The 14,581-nt window shown below is 47.3% G+C and overlaps 1 protein-coding gene across 2 annotated transcripts; it reads right to left on the bottom strand.

The window, feature by feature from the left end:
• Positions 1–189: 189 nt before the first annotated feature.
• On the bottom strand, positions 190–14,581 carry LOC141500899 (occludin). 2 transcript variants are annotated; one of them, XM_074204451.1, is made up of 9 exons: positions 13,971–14,581; positions 12,241–12,923; positions 8,953–9,111; positions 7,922–8,023; positions 4,927–5,069; positions 4,631–4,816; positions 4,127–4,298; positions 1,781–1,822; positions 191–1,541 (listed from the first exon to the last, which is right to left on the bottom strand). In XM_074204451.1, exons 2-9 carry the CDS (start codon positions 12,907–12,909, stop codon positions 1,440–1,442), a joined length of 1,575 nt encoding a protein of 524 aa, XP_074060552.1. In that variant the 5' UTR covers positions 12,910–12,923; positions 13,971–14,581; the 3' UTR covers positions 191–1,439. The 2 variants fall into 2 exon arrangements, with proteins under 2 accessions (XP_074060553.1, XP_074060552.1); XM_074204452.1 differs by lacking the exons at positions 7,922–8,023; positions 13,971–14,581 and having other exon boundaries at positions 190–1,541; positions 12,241–12,963.

Genomic DNA, 14,581 nt, shown 5'->3' with positions numbered 1-14,581 from the left:
CCTGGTGCTTCATGTGACCTTGGCTAAGGCTGGGCCTCCATTTTATCTGTCCAAACTGGGCCACCCCACCTGCTGCGCCTGTGCCAGTGGGAGGAGGTCTGGGGACAGCTGCAGGGCCAGTAACTGTCTCTCAACCAGTTAACCTTCCTTCTCCTCCCCCACCCCCACACTCCCACTCTTCTCTTTTATACCATTTTCTCTATCGCCTCCCCCTCCCATTGTCTGATCTCTCTCTCTCTCTCTTATCTTTTCATGAAAGCCATGGCTTGTGGTAAAGACCAGCTGTATGACCTTTGTCAAGCCACTAAGCTCTCTGAGCTCCACATTCTACATCTGTAAATTGAGAGGGCCCCTTCCATCTCTAAATCCCCTGATCTCCAATCTCTCTGTCTCTCCTGTCTCTGTCTCTGTCTCTGTCTCTCTCTCTCTCTCTCTCTCTCTGTCTCTGTGTTACTTTTCCTATTATTATAATAGTAACTCTGTTACTATTCCTATTGTGATTCCCACAAATCAATTTCCCAACTTTTCCCAAACTTCACCAGTCCCATCTGGTACCTCTTACGATGAAGGCCTCTCCCCTTCCCCCAAAAGATTAGGTGGTCTAGATGATCCTTGGATGGGAAGACCCAAGAGAGGAGACGACTCCAGTTATTGGTGGTGAAGACTCCCTACTTCTCAGCTCTGAAGGGTATGTGAATGGGCAGAGGTATCTTGGCTTCCTCCTCCCTCCTCCACCCCATCAGAGATGAGGCAGAAGTAGGAATTCTTTTGTATCTCTTCCAGCTGGAAGAGGAAAGGGGTGAACCTGATGCTTCTTCAGTAGAAGGCCAGGTAATGGGGCCCCCTGGATTCAGGATAAGAGCAAGGCTATGATCACCAGTGTCTCACCCCTCCCTAAAGGAAAGGTTAAAGAACATTAGCAGGTCCATTTCTTTTATACCCCCTATCTGATTTTTCCCCAATTCTTGGGGATTTCTTCCTGGTTTTTCTTCTGACGTTTTTAGACCTGCCGTCTGATCCTTTTTTTGGCCTAATGCCTGCTGTCTGAGGCATCCACTACCTAATTTGGAGTCCTCGAGATCTCAATAACCAGGGCAGCCAAACCTGGGGCATTTAAGCCACCTGCCCCCCTCCCCCTTCCCACAGTAGGGAAGGCCCCTTCCCACAGGGTGGAACAGACTTTATTGTATAAATCAGCTTCAGGCTGCTAAACCTCCCACCCTCAACCCTCTGTGGGGCTGGGGCCACCCTTTCTGACTGCCATTTCCTCTCTTCCTGGGTGCTAAGCAGTTCATAGGAAAGCTTGGGGAGGCTAGCTCCCCACTACAGGGTGGGAGAAGGCAGGATTCATGGCATCCATTTTTTCCCCTGGGTATATAAAGACAGTTCCTAGACCAACGGCCTGGGAACCCAACTCCCAGAGGGCCTGACCCTCCTCATTATCTTCGAGTCTGGTCATAGGCTCCAACCATGCGCTTGATATGGCAAAGCTTGTCTCGAAGGCTCTGGGTCTCCAATTTCTTACTTTGGTATTCCGGACTCTGGTGGGAGGGGAGAAAGAATAGACAAAATGGTTAACTAACCAGCCTTGGTGGGAGACTGGGGTACCCAATGCCCTGCTCCAAACCTTCCCTCCAAACCCCAGAAATAACTCCCCAGAGGGAAGGGGAGCTCTAAGTAGCCCAAGCTTGATGCCCTGGTACTTCAAGGGAGGGGGCAAGCCCAATTCCCTGGGGAGATAGAGATGAAGGGCTCCCAGGCATAACCTTGGGCATCTTACCCTCTTCAGGTCCTTCAGTCGATTGTATTCTTCTGCAACACCCTGGGGAAAAAGGAATGGGATGATCCTGCAGACTCCACCAGGAACCCCCTTCTCCCCATGCCTGTCCCCTTTTATAAGAGTTCACATCTCATAATAATCCTATGGGGCAGCTATGTGGCACAGCAGATAGAATACCAGCCCTGGAGTCAGGAGGACCCAAGTTCAAATCTAGCCTCAGACATGGGACACTTATTAGTTGTGTGACCTCAGGCAAGTCACTTAACCCTTATTGCTTGACATCCAGAGCCGTCTCCAGTCACCCTGATTCATATCAGGCCACTGGACCCAGATTGCTCTGGAGGACAAAGTGAGGCTGGTGACAGCACACAACACTCCCCTCACTCAAATCCAGTTTGTCTGCTTGTCATGTCATGGCATCACCTGCCTGATGTCATGGTCTTCTTCCAGAACAAAGGACAATTATCATCATCATCATCATCACCATCATGGGAACATTTAAGTTTTAGCCCCCATTATTAATCCCTACCATCTGCTGGGCTCATTCAGCCACCTCCTTGCTGTCTCTAACCCACGCTTGCCTGAGATCAGCTCTCTCTCCCTAGAACTCTGAGTCCCATCTCTGGGGATCTGGGGCTCTGGACTTTGATAACTTTCCTTTTATTTTACTTAGTCCCTGGTCCATGATCCTAGTCATCTATCTCAGAGCTGTGCCACTGGTAGGGGTGCATCCCCAAGCGCCTAACTTTTGCCTTCCTTCGGGTGGTCTTCTCCATTTGAACGGAAACTCCTTGAGGTCAGAAGCTACCTTGCTCGTTTGTAAAAGTACTCAGCACATTGTAACCATTTGACAGATTCTTTTTTCCTTCATTTGATCTATGAGGAAACTGAGGTTCACTAAAGTACAATTGAAATCCAGGACCCAGGTGTCCTAACCATCCGTAGCTCTCGTTATCCCACAACATTGTCTTTCTTGGGTCCTCATTCTTGCTTCCTTCCCTCATGGGATGTCCCTTGTTAAGCCTGCCTAACAGAGGAAGCTGAGGGGTCTGGTGGAATTGGCTCTGCATCAGGATCCTGACCTGGGGGGCAGAGAGTGGGGAGGGCTCATTCCTTTTCTTTGAGGGATGGGACTGCCCTGGTTGTCCAATGTTTTGGGAGAAGAAAGGGGCTTAGGTGGGAGAACAAAGGCCTCTTGTGAAGTGACACCAGCCCTGGGCAAACCAGTTCTCTAGGTAGCCAGAGGAGGGGCTGAGCTGGCAGTTTCCTGCTAAAGTACTGCTTGTCCTTGGGGGAATGAGAGGAGGCAGGACCGACTCAGTGCAGGGAGAGCCCTGGGGCTGGCGATGAGGGGTTCCGGTCCCAGGCTTATCACTCTGACTGGAACAAATCACTTCCTCTCTCTGGGACTCAGTATCCCCATCAGCAAAATGAAGAGTTTGGACAATTTGGCAAGGGAGGGAAGGGAACAGATATTATTAAGAGTCTCCTAAGAGCATTATGTTTAATGTTTGGCAAATATCTCATTTGATCCTTGGATGGTTTGTGAGGTCCTTTCTGGCTTTGACATTCCAAGTTCTATGTTCTGTGAAAAGTTTAGGAGAAACCTGGGATGGAATCCAGTCTTACTGACTGTTTGACCAAGGGCAAGTTACTTTTCTGGACCTCAGTGTCCTCATCTACAAAATGGGAACATTGTAAAGTGAAGTAGGATGATGATGTAAAGCTCTTTAAAAGAGCTGTGCAAGTGTCAACTGAAAAAAAGGAACCTTCCAGTAGTTCTGATTTTCCCTGTTCTGGGACCCTCCTGAAGCTCTGCCATCCTGTATTCCAAGGACCCTCCTATGATAACCATGTTCTAAGGCCCTCCCAGCTCTAACATTCTGTGATCTCAGGACCCTCCCAGCTCTGATATTCCATGTCCTAAGGTTCCTCCCAACTCTCACATTCTCTGTTCTAAGGGCCCTCCCAGCTCTAACATCTTGTGTTCTAAAGGGCCCTCCCAACTGTGACATTCTGTGTTCTAAAGGGCCCTCCCAGCTCAGATTCTGTATATTAAAGAATGTCTCAGGGCGGCTAGGTGGCGCAGTGGATAGAGCACCAGCCCTGGAGTCAGGAGGACCTGAGTTCAAACCTGACCTCAGACACATAATACTTAACCTAGCTGTGTGACCTTGAGCAAGTCACTTAACCCTATTGCCTTGCCAAAAAAAAAGTGTCTCTCTTTGACATCCTCTATTCAAAATTTCCTTTAGTATCTCCAGCTCTATGTTCTAAGATACTAGAACCCTTGGTTCCTGCCTTCAGCCTGAACAAACCTGCCTGATCTTGGGGAGGGATCCTCACCTGGTAGCGTAAGCTGCCTTCAGGGAGGCAGTCCAGCTCCTGACTGAGCTGTGTGAGCTGAGCACCAATGTCATCCATCTCAGCGCACAGGGCTTTGTAATGTTGAAGGTCACTGTTGAACTCTGCCTTATAGGTCTGGCGGATGGCATCTGAGGTGATGGGTGGGTAGAGGCTGCAGGCAAGATGGGGGGTGTGGGTACTGATGGGATCTCAACTTCCCTTCCTTTTTTTCTCCCAATTTCCCCCCCTTCCCTCCCTGGATTCTTAGGGATTTGTATATCCATTTATCTTAGAGGCCTAGATGTCCATATGCCAACAAAGGAGAGCTAATGCCTACCAGGCTCTGAGGGATGCCTATACCAGTCAATAGCAAGGTCTACGTAGAGCCTGGGGGGGAGGGGAAAGTACCTATTCCCCTTCGCCCTCTCTCCAGGGAAGCTCCTTTGAATGCTGGGGAGACTGCCTCGTGAGGGTCTACAGCCCAGTGGAAACACCTCGCCTCACCTGGCCCAGTCATCCCGGTCCCTCTCTTCACTGGATTCTGCCGCTGTGGTATAATCTGTCTCATATTGTGCTTCCTCCAGGCTTGTTGGACGCAGTCTCTGGCGGTGGCCCCGCCTAGCGGGGGGCCGAGTCACGGGCCCTTTGTCTTTTTCTTCTGGAGAACTGGTCCCTGCAGGAGGTGGGGGACTGGGAGAAGGGTCAGAGAATGCTGAGTTCTTGTGCCCAAGCTGTAGATTGTGGGAAGGGGTAGAGGTTCTGGCCTATAAAGTGCCCACCCCCAGGGAGCCCATGCCCACCTGGGGCTGTTAGGGGTTGGGTGGCCATAGCCATTCTCCTGAGGTGGCAGGAAAGCACAGGTCAGGGGGCTGGTGGGCTTCTCTGAGTATGCCAATGTGGCTGTCTCATCCTGAGTACCTGCATCACCAGATACATTCTTCACCTAGAAACAACAAAAACAGTAAGAGATTCCATTTTGATGACTCTAGAATTTAAAAGATCCTTCTCAATGGTCCTCAAACTCTTACTATGCCCATTTCCTAGTAGGGAACTCATTGAGGCCTAGACTTATAGCATGTCAGACATAGAACAGATGTTAGAACTCAGAACCACAAACATAGAACATTGGTACTAGAAGAGACCCTAGAATGGAGAATGTTAGAGCTCAGAGGGAACTTATTTTGTTGATGGAGAAAACACAATAAAAGAAAATGACTTATTTAAATCAAGCACCTTGATGTTAGAACTTGGGTTCTAGAATTATCTATCTCTTGAACAGCCAGGCATGAAGATTTGTTACTTTGTGATGAGACTTGCAGCTTCCTGTCCAGGTGGGTACAATAGCCCCTGGCAGATGAGTCATAACCGAGCCAGGCTGGGAAGAATAGGTGGCACTGGGTGCTTGGGGGCAGAAGACCTTCAGGTCCCTTCCAGCCCTAAGAGGGTGTGAGTCTAAGAGTTGTGGCCAATAAGAGGGGGACAATCTCCAGTCCTTAGCCCTGGCAGTGTCTGGAAAGGGAGTGTTTTTGTGGGGCATGGGGAGGGATTGACTTCACACTCAACTAGTCAAGGACTAGTCTGAAGCATCCAGGCCCTTCCTTTCCCCCCCAAGTTTTTGCCTCCTTATCCGTGATTCTCCTTAAGATTTGAGACCATGAGTCCTCCTAAAGCAAGGTTAATGATTGTCTCTCCTTAGAGAGTGGAAGGAGTGAGTAAGATGAAGGGCCCCAGGAAGGCAGTATGGATAGCAGAAAGAATATTGGGTTTGGAGATTGGGGTCCAGTCCCAGCTCTGACAGTTGCTGCCTATGTGAGCCTGAAGTCCCCTCCCATCTCAGTTTCTTCATTTGTGAAATGGGACTAAGAACAATAGAGATTCCACTTTCTAAAGGAATTGTGGGTCAATTTATGAACTGTCCCATAAATGTGGGGGGTGGGGCAAGGAAGGGTTCTATCAGTGCTGCCTCCTCAGCTCCTCTCTCCTTCAGATCTTTCTCTTTACTCCTTCTCTGTACTATATCCCAACCCCCTCCCTCACTCCAAACCATAAAACTTAGATTTCGATCGCTCCTCCCCCACCTCTTAAAAATCACATCCTGGGTTTACTTGAATTCCGAGACACATCAAGGACAGGCCTATCTTTGCTCCTCTCCCTGTGTGTACTTTAAAAATTCTCCCAGGAGGAAACCTCACTTCCGGACATGGTTTAGCCCTATGGTTACACAAAGGACAAAGGATCTGTCAGAAAACTTCTCAGATGTGGTGGCCTTTATCATGTAGGGGTCCTCACATCTGGAATGTGGGCTCCAGTTCCTCAATCTCTGCTGTCAATCTTCCTCATTTAGTAGAAGGGGAAATACCCCTACCTTTGCCTAGAGAGGTTAAATGTCTTATCCAAAGTCACAAAAAGTGACAGCTAGCCAGTGGCAGAGTTCCTATTTGAACCCAGGCTTTCTATGCACTGAACCACCTAGTCTCCCTGCTCCCTGACCACAGCAGATTTCTTTACTTGCAGATTCTGTTTCTGTAGTCCTTTAAGGTTGTCCAGAGGCTTTATTTGTTTGTTCTTTATAATGATCCTGTGAGGCAGGTATTATTCCCATTTTACAGCAGGGGGGAGGGGAGAATGAGGCAAAGAACAGGGAGGGGGTGATGGAACTGGGATTAAAATTGAAGTTGTCTGATTCTATGGACCACACCCCCTTTTATTTTCAGTGAGAACTCTGTAAAAAGTGTATTTGTAAGGAGCGGCTAGGTGGCACAGTGGATAAAGCACCGGCCCTGGAGTCAGGAGTGCCTGGGTTCAAATCCGGCCTCAGACACTTAATTAATAATTACCTAGCTGTGTGGCCTTGGGCAAACCACTTAACCCCGTTTGCCTTGCAAAAAAACAAAAAACAAAAAAAAAGTGTATTTGAAGTAAGGGGAATGGGGTTGGAGTTCTGATTCTTGTCACTATGCGACCAAGCAATCCCCTTAACATCTCTGACCTTCAGTTTCTACAACTGTAAGTTGAGAGGGCCAGACTATCTGACTTCTACTGTCCCTTCCAGTTCCAAAATTCATGTTCCTCTGGTCCCTCTGCTTCTCCAAATTCTTCCAAGGTCAGTCTCCTCTAAGAACCACCCCCCCACTTTACCCTGCCCCCCCCCCCCCAGCACATAGCCTTGGGCCCTGGAGAAGCTTTGGAAATCTGGGTGAATTGATGCCCATCACTGTGAGGTTTTGGAAAGGCTGCTCCATTTAAGAAGGAGTAAATTTATTCTGTCCTTTCTGTCCTTTCTCTGGGAACCATAAACCATGAATGGGAAAAGCATAATTAGACTTGTTAGCAGAAGAACCTTCTAAAGACCCAAATATGGAATAGACTACTTTGGGAGGTGGTGATCTCCCCATCCTTAGATGGCCATTTGTTAGAAGAGTTGTCTAGAGCGTTCCTGGACAATGTGTCTGAGTTTTGAGAGTCTCTCTCTCCCCAAAGTGGGGTGTCTCCAAGCATGTGTCCCCTCCCCGGCTGCCTCCCACCCCCATGGTGAGAGATGAAGGCAGCATGGCAGTAGCATACCCCGCCTTGGCCTGTTTCTTTCTCTGCTGCTGCCTCCTGGCCAGTTGACCGGGCTCAAGGTTAATCATTTTCCATACAGAAACTCAGACTATCTTGAGCAAACAGGGAATGGAGGGGTGGGACCCGTGTGGACAGGGCCTGGGACCCTGGTACCAAGCTCTCCACTGGGGCTGGGTGGCAACTGAGACCAAAGCAAGCAAACTGGCTCTGAGGGGATGAATACTGCAGTACCTTTTCTCTAAGGAGGCATCGTGGCAATAACCGATTGAGAGCTGGTCTTGGATCCATCAAAAGACCTGGATTCGAGTTCTGACATCTACTGGTTTTGTGACCCTGGACAAATTATTGAACTTCTCAGTACTCTAGGCAAGCATCTGAGACTAAAATTAAGAAGCTGTGTTGATATAGGAGTTTCCCTTTATCAGTGAAATCACAGGACCTGTCCCTATGTTTAGAATCTCTCTAATAATAGCTATTTGTGTAGCAAAGCACATGACAAATATTATGACATTTGATCCTCATAGAGGAGGAGAGGTGCTATTACTTTCCACATTTTACAAATGAGGAAACTGAGGCTGACAGAAGTTAAGTGGCTTGCCCAAGGTAACACAGCTAGTAAATGTCTGAGGTCAGTTTTGAACTCAGGTGTTCCTGAACCCTGTTCAAACTCTACCTAAAGTGCTATCTCACTTTTCTTATTACCATGTTTCCCTCTTCCCCACCCCACCCTGCCCCAGTTAGATAAGTACTAGTTTTCTCATCCCCATTTTTTGAAGATAAGGAAAAAAAAAACCAAGGAATAGAAAAAAAGAGATTTGCCTAAGATCATAGAGCTAATTAGTCAGGGGGAGGGGAAGATAAAAGCTTGGACCCCAGATGTTTTGACTGAAACAGAGAATAGAACATTGGTCTCAGTAGTGGAAGATCTGAGTTGAAATCATGGCTCAAACATTTATGATCTGCATGACCCTGGCACACCACTTGACTTAGGAGATTTCTCAAGCCTGCTTACCTACTTCTCACCTTAGGATCCTCCAGACTGCTTACTTTGCCACACTAGGACTCCCCAGTCTGTTTACCCACTCCTCTTCACTAGGGCTCCCCCAATCTGCATATTTACTCCCCTATATTGGACACCACCCCAAAATGCTTGCCTACTCCCCCATATTAGGGCCCCCCAATTTGCTTACCTACTTCCCATATTAGGACCTCCCAGTCTGTTTGCTCACTTTTTCATATTAGGATACCCCCAACCTGCTTACCCACTCCTCCACATTAGGTCCCTCTGCTGTAGCCAGGGGCTTGTCCCAAAGGATATTGGGCTTCCCATACTTCCAGATCTTGTGACGGATCTTCTGGGCGAAGTAACAGATGACACAGAGAAGAACAACAATGATGAAGCCACAGACAATGGCCACGGCCTGGGGGGAGGAAAAAGGGGGGAACGTGGCTGAGGGGCCACCCTCTGGACTTTGAAGTATATGGTCAGTCATTGTTAGAGATGGCAGCAGTGGGAGAGGCCCACTTTGAGACTGGAACTGGCAAGTCACCTTCAAACTTGCCATCTCTAGGCTCTTGTCATTCACTTGAAGGCACCCTGGGAATTCTCATCATTTCTCCCCAGCTACTTTCCTGAACTTTATCATCTCCAGAAACTCATCATTTTGTAAGATGTAAGAAATCAATTTGGAGATACATCTCCTCAGATCATTTCCCACCTCAGTTGAAGCTGTTCATCAGGCACCACTTGCTTCTCTCCTGAGCCACCAGGAAACCCCTCTCTCACTCCAGAATTTTATGAAATCCCCCCCCCCATTCGATTGTCAACTCCTTGAGGGCAGGGCCTATCTTATACCTTTCTTTGGATCCCCAGGATTTAGCACAGGATCTGGCTCCAAGTAGATACTTAAAGCATGTTGAATGACTTTGACTCTGATTCTGACTTGTTCTAAACCTCTGCCTTCTCTCTCTGGCCTGAACTTTCTCACCCAATAGAAGGGTCACACTTTAACTCCTGGAGAATATGGAGGGTCATTAGCAATGAGAAGGAAGGACATGGGTACAGAAAGGTAGACCAGAGGAGCTGGTCTCTCACTGTAAGTTGTCCTTGTTGATGATATTTTTTTGTCCTTCATTCTTGAAGAATTGGATTTGAGTGAGGAGGGACTATGCTAAGTCACCAGCCCCACTCTCTCCTCCAGAGCCATCTGGGTCCAGTGGTCACAACTGGAGATAGCAGATACTCTTAGTGATCTTAGGAATGTGGGAATTTCAAGGAGGAAGATCTTAGGCATGGGAGAATCTCAGGGAGGTCTGATAGGAACAGTGGCCAAGGAGGGCTACTCAATATGGGGCTCTTGTCTTAGAGACACTTGGAAGAACAGATTGTATACTCTAAAGACAAAATGGTGGTTGGATTGGTCTGCTCCACCGCTCAGCTCCCAGTTATGGAAAAGCAAATGGAGGGTTTTTTTTTTTTATTGGGTCCCAAGGTTCAGGAAGGCAGAGATTTTACCTTTAGCAAAATTACCAAAGCCAAATCTTAAGATTTGCAAAGCACTTTGTGGACTTGAGTTCATTGACAGCCTTGTGAGGCAGATACATAGTTATTATCGTTCTGTTTTATAGATGAGGAAACAGGCTCAGAGAGTGACTTGCTTCAATTAGTGAAGTATCAGAGGTGGAATTCAAACCCAGGTACTTCTCTTCTGTCTCTAAGCCTGGCAGAGTGGATCAGACATTGGAACTGGAGTCAGGAGAATTTGGGTTCAAATCCTGTCTTAGACACTAAGTGATCTTGAGCAAATCACTAGACAGGCTTCTTTGTGCCTCAGTTATCTCAACTGTAAATAGCTCATTGCCTTCCAACCTTCCTTCCAGCTCTAAATCTACAATCCTTTGAACCATGTAGTTCCCTATTTGCTGTGCTGCCACACCCATTGCCATCACCCGAGTCATTTTCATTCTTACCCTCTCCATCATGACCCACCACCACTAGCATCTTCCTTCTCCGTATCACCAGCAGCAGCAGCAGCAGCAAGCAGCATCACCATCATCTCCTTCCTCTTCCTCCTCTTCCTCAACATCACTGTCTCTAACCCTGTCATCCTCACAGCCACCATTATCCCAACATTGCCCTCTCTTTCATCACCATTACAATCCTGTCACCATCCTTTCTCTGTCACTAGTACCATCACCACCATCGCATCATCGGCACTATCGTTATCTAAACTGTGGTTTTCAGATCACAGATTCAGCGGTTTTCTAGCAGTCATCTAGGCCAAACCCTTTGTTTCATAGATGAGATTTATCCTTATTTTCCCAATTCAGAAGAGAGCTGTCAAGCTGATAGACATTTCTGTACCAACAACAGATCATTATAATGTACTTGGATGATAGGGACAATGTTCTTATAGTATGCTGATATCAGATTCACCGGAGCACGCAGAAGAAGAACATAATAAGAGTGATGACTGGTTTTTTTGTATACCTGTCATTTAATCAGGAAATTCCTATCTCAGTTGTGGGTAATTAGGATAGCGGTGGCTAATACCTATGTTTTTACATGTTGAGTTCAGACTGAGTGACATAGAAAATTCTTATAGGAACTGTCATTAGAATACCAACTCTATTAAAATAATAATGCTATCATTAATTATTATATTAAAATGTATTACTAATGTAGCATTATAACTATTAATAATAATTACCATTATTAATATTATAATAGTAACAAAATACTAACACATTTCAAAGACATTTTAAGATTATATGATTTGCCCTGGGTCATCCAGCTACCTCCTTTTCAGACTATATACCACAATAATGTATCTCTCTTGTCAAAGAAATCTCAAGAACAGTTACTTGCATTTGTAACTTTAAAAAATGGCAATGATGAATCTCCCCATTTATAGATAGGACAATGGAGGTGTAGAGAGAGAGTCCACAAAAGGCTGGAAGTCACATAATAGAAGTTATGGGGTACCACCTTGGTAGTCTATGCCCATACCCAAGGAGGCCCAATTGATGGAACTGAACAGAAGGCTTTGTGGGAAGAAGTCTGTCTTTAGGGATTGTTGATGCTATTGATGGCCCTCACAACAGAAGCACAGAGGCACAACAGAGGCACCTAGGTAACCCCTTAGAAGGGGCACTGAGGCTGGAATCAGGATGATCTGAATTCAAATCCATCCTCAGGCACTTAATAGCCCTGTGACCCTGAGCAAGGTACTTAGCCTCCATCTGTCTTCTTTGTCTCTATAAAATGGGAATAATAATATCATCAAGTTGAAAAGATTAAATGAGATAATATTTATAGAATACTTAACAAAATTCTTGGCCCAAGGAACTTTGTAAATATTTTTTTCATCCCTTCCTTTAAGAAAGTTACTGAGAATCTTATTACTTAGATTTTTATTGAGTGTGAGTGTCTCCAGTCTTTCTGACTCCCAGTTCTGGGCTCTATTCACTGTCCTTTGTCCCAATGAGTTCCCTTCTAGCTGTGTGTGCAGTGGGATTCTGGGAATGTGTGATCTTCCAGTGACTCTTACCTCTTGGGGGTCCACCATACAGTAGTGGTAGAGGTACTGGTTCACAATTCCCCCTGCCACCGGTGACATCATTTGGTTGCAGAGCATCAACATTTGGTTGTAGTAGAGACTTCCAGAGCTGGAGCCCAGCCCTGCCCGGGGATTCACTCCAACAACGTAGACAATGGAGGCGATGAGCATCACAAAGGCCAGCAGGCCGCTGAGAATGGTGACCAGCAAGTAGAACCGGCGAGAACGGGAACCTGATGCTTTGGACAGACCCGCTATGACCAGCCCCAAGTTCACCAGGAAGCAGAGCACGGCCATGGCGATCATAAAGCCGTTGGCTGCCCGAGGGTTGGTCAGACCACCATAATAGCCTCCATAGTAGCCACCATAGTAGCCATTATAGTAGCTTCCCAGGCCACCCCCATAGCCCAGGAGGCCACTGCCACTACCGTAATAGTCCCAGGCTAAGGTGGAAGCCACACAGGCAAAAATAGCCAAACATAAGAAGACCACAAATCCTTGCAGGATGCGGACAATACCTGGAGGGGACTTCCACTGGTAGAAGTGCTGAGGAGGGACATCTGCCAAGTAGAAAGAGCCAGGAGGGCCTGAGGGAGGTGGGTAGTCATAGCGGGAACTGGGGTGGCCATAGCCTGTATAAGACCTTTTTTCATACATCATGGGCAGGGGGCTACCTGGAACAGAACATACAGAACCCATTCTCCCCTTTCTATTCCAGTATTACTCCCAGCTTTGACATTCCCTGTTCTAAGATTCCTTCAGTAATGATATTATATGTTCTGAGGTCTCTTCTAGCTATGATATTCTATGTACTAAGATCCCTTTCAGTTCTAACTTTATATGTTCCGAGGTCTCCTCCAGCTCTGGTAGTCTTTGTTCTAAAATCCCTTTTAGAAATGACCTTATATGTTTTGAAGTCTCTTCCCGTTTTGATGTTCTTTGTTCTAAGATCCCTTTCGGTTCTAACATTATATGTTCTGAGGTCTTTTCCAACCCTGATATTCTTCTAAAATTCCTTTCAGAAATAACATTATATGTTCTGAGGTCTCTTCCAGCTCCAATATTCCAGGTTCCAAGATCCCCTCAATCTCTGACATTCTATATTCTACAGTATATCCTAGCACTGACATTTCTGTTCTCAGAACCCCTTCAACTCTGATATTCACATTTATGTTTTCCCCCTAGTTCCACCAGTCTATGTTCTATGTTTTAAGGTCTCTCCCAGTGCTGACACATTCTGTAACAGTGATTTTATGACCTGAACCCCTGTTAGGAGACCAGGGGTCTCCATCACCGTCTCCTCAGCCTCCACACCTCTAAACAAGAAGAAAGATCTTTAGGCTAAGAGAGAGAATCTGGAGCTCAAGAGCTCTCCCCAGCTTTTGGAAGTTTCTGAAGGGATCCAATTCTAATGTCTCAGATACTGGAAAACTCTATCTCTCATTCCCTTCTCTAGTGGGTGGCTGGGGAGAGGAGAATGCTACTCAGAGACCTGTTTCTAGTTTCCCTTGATCCCATGGGCCAACTCCCTCCCTTCTATGAACTTTGTGGCTCTCCTGCCCCAAACCCCCCAAACCAAGAAATTTCCCTGGTCCCCAGGTCACTTTCTGCCTTTCCGCTGCTAACAGAAGCTCCTGCCCAAGTTCGACCAAATCCTTCCTAGACTTTGCTAATCCCTGGGGTTTTGCTCTGAGGTCCCCTGTGGGGACAGAGACATTTACCTGAGCTTGGTGCCCGCCTGCCCAGGCTCCGCCTGGCTGCCTCCTCTCTCCAGGGATCCACTTCCAGGCTCCCAGAGCCAGTTCTGCTAGTTGTCCTAAGGCGTTGTGCCCCTGTCTTCCCCGTCACTGGCTGCCCATGGGCAAGGTGAACGGTGGGGCTCTTGGAGGAAGGAAGGAATGCCGAAACCTAGTGGGTTCCCCTGGCTCCCCTGGGCAGCCTTGGCCTGCCCTCCCTCTTTGTCCCTGGAAAAATGGCTGCAGGGATTAATCATTAGTAGATACACAAAGGCTCAGGAAAGGAGAAAAACCACAAGCTTGGCCCATACTGGAGTTAACCCAACTTTAGCCAGGGCTGTGTTGGGCAGGATCACCAGCTGGCTGGGAGAGGCAGGCAGGCAGCTCTTGGTGGGATCCACAGGTTCCTCTTTGGGACTTGGCCAGCCTGGCAGCTTAACCCCTTCTGTTCCGGAGGATCTTTGGGAAGAGATGGCAACTGGGCAGAGAGCTGTCCAGGATCAGGAGAGTCCCCTGCCCTGGCAGTTCCCTCCTTTTTCTTTCACTCCACAAACAGTGCAGCAGAAGGATCTGTGGTGAGAAGACAAGCAGAACTT

This window comes from Macrotis lagotis, chromosome X, assembly GCF_037893015.1.
Source record: "Macrotis lagotis isolate mMagLag1 chromosome X, bilby.v1.9.chrom.fasta, whole genome shotgun sequence".
Taxonomy (NCBI): Eukaryota; Metazoa; Chordata; class Mammalia; order Peramelemorphia; family Peramelidae; genus Macrotis; species Macrotis lagotis.
This window is presented reverse-complemented; position numbering and strand designations above follow the sequence as displayed.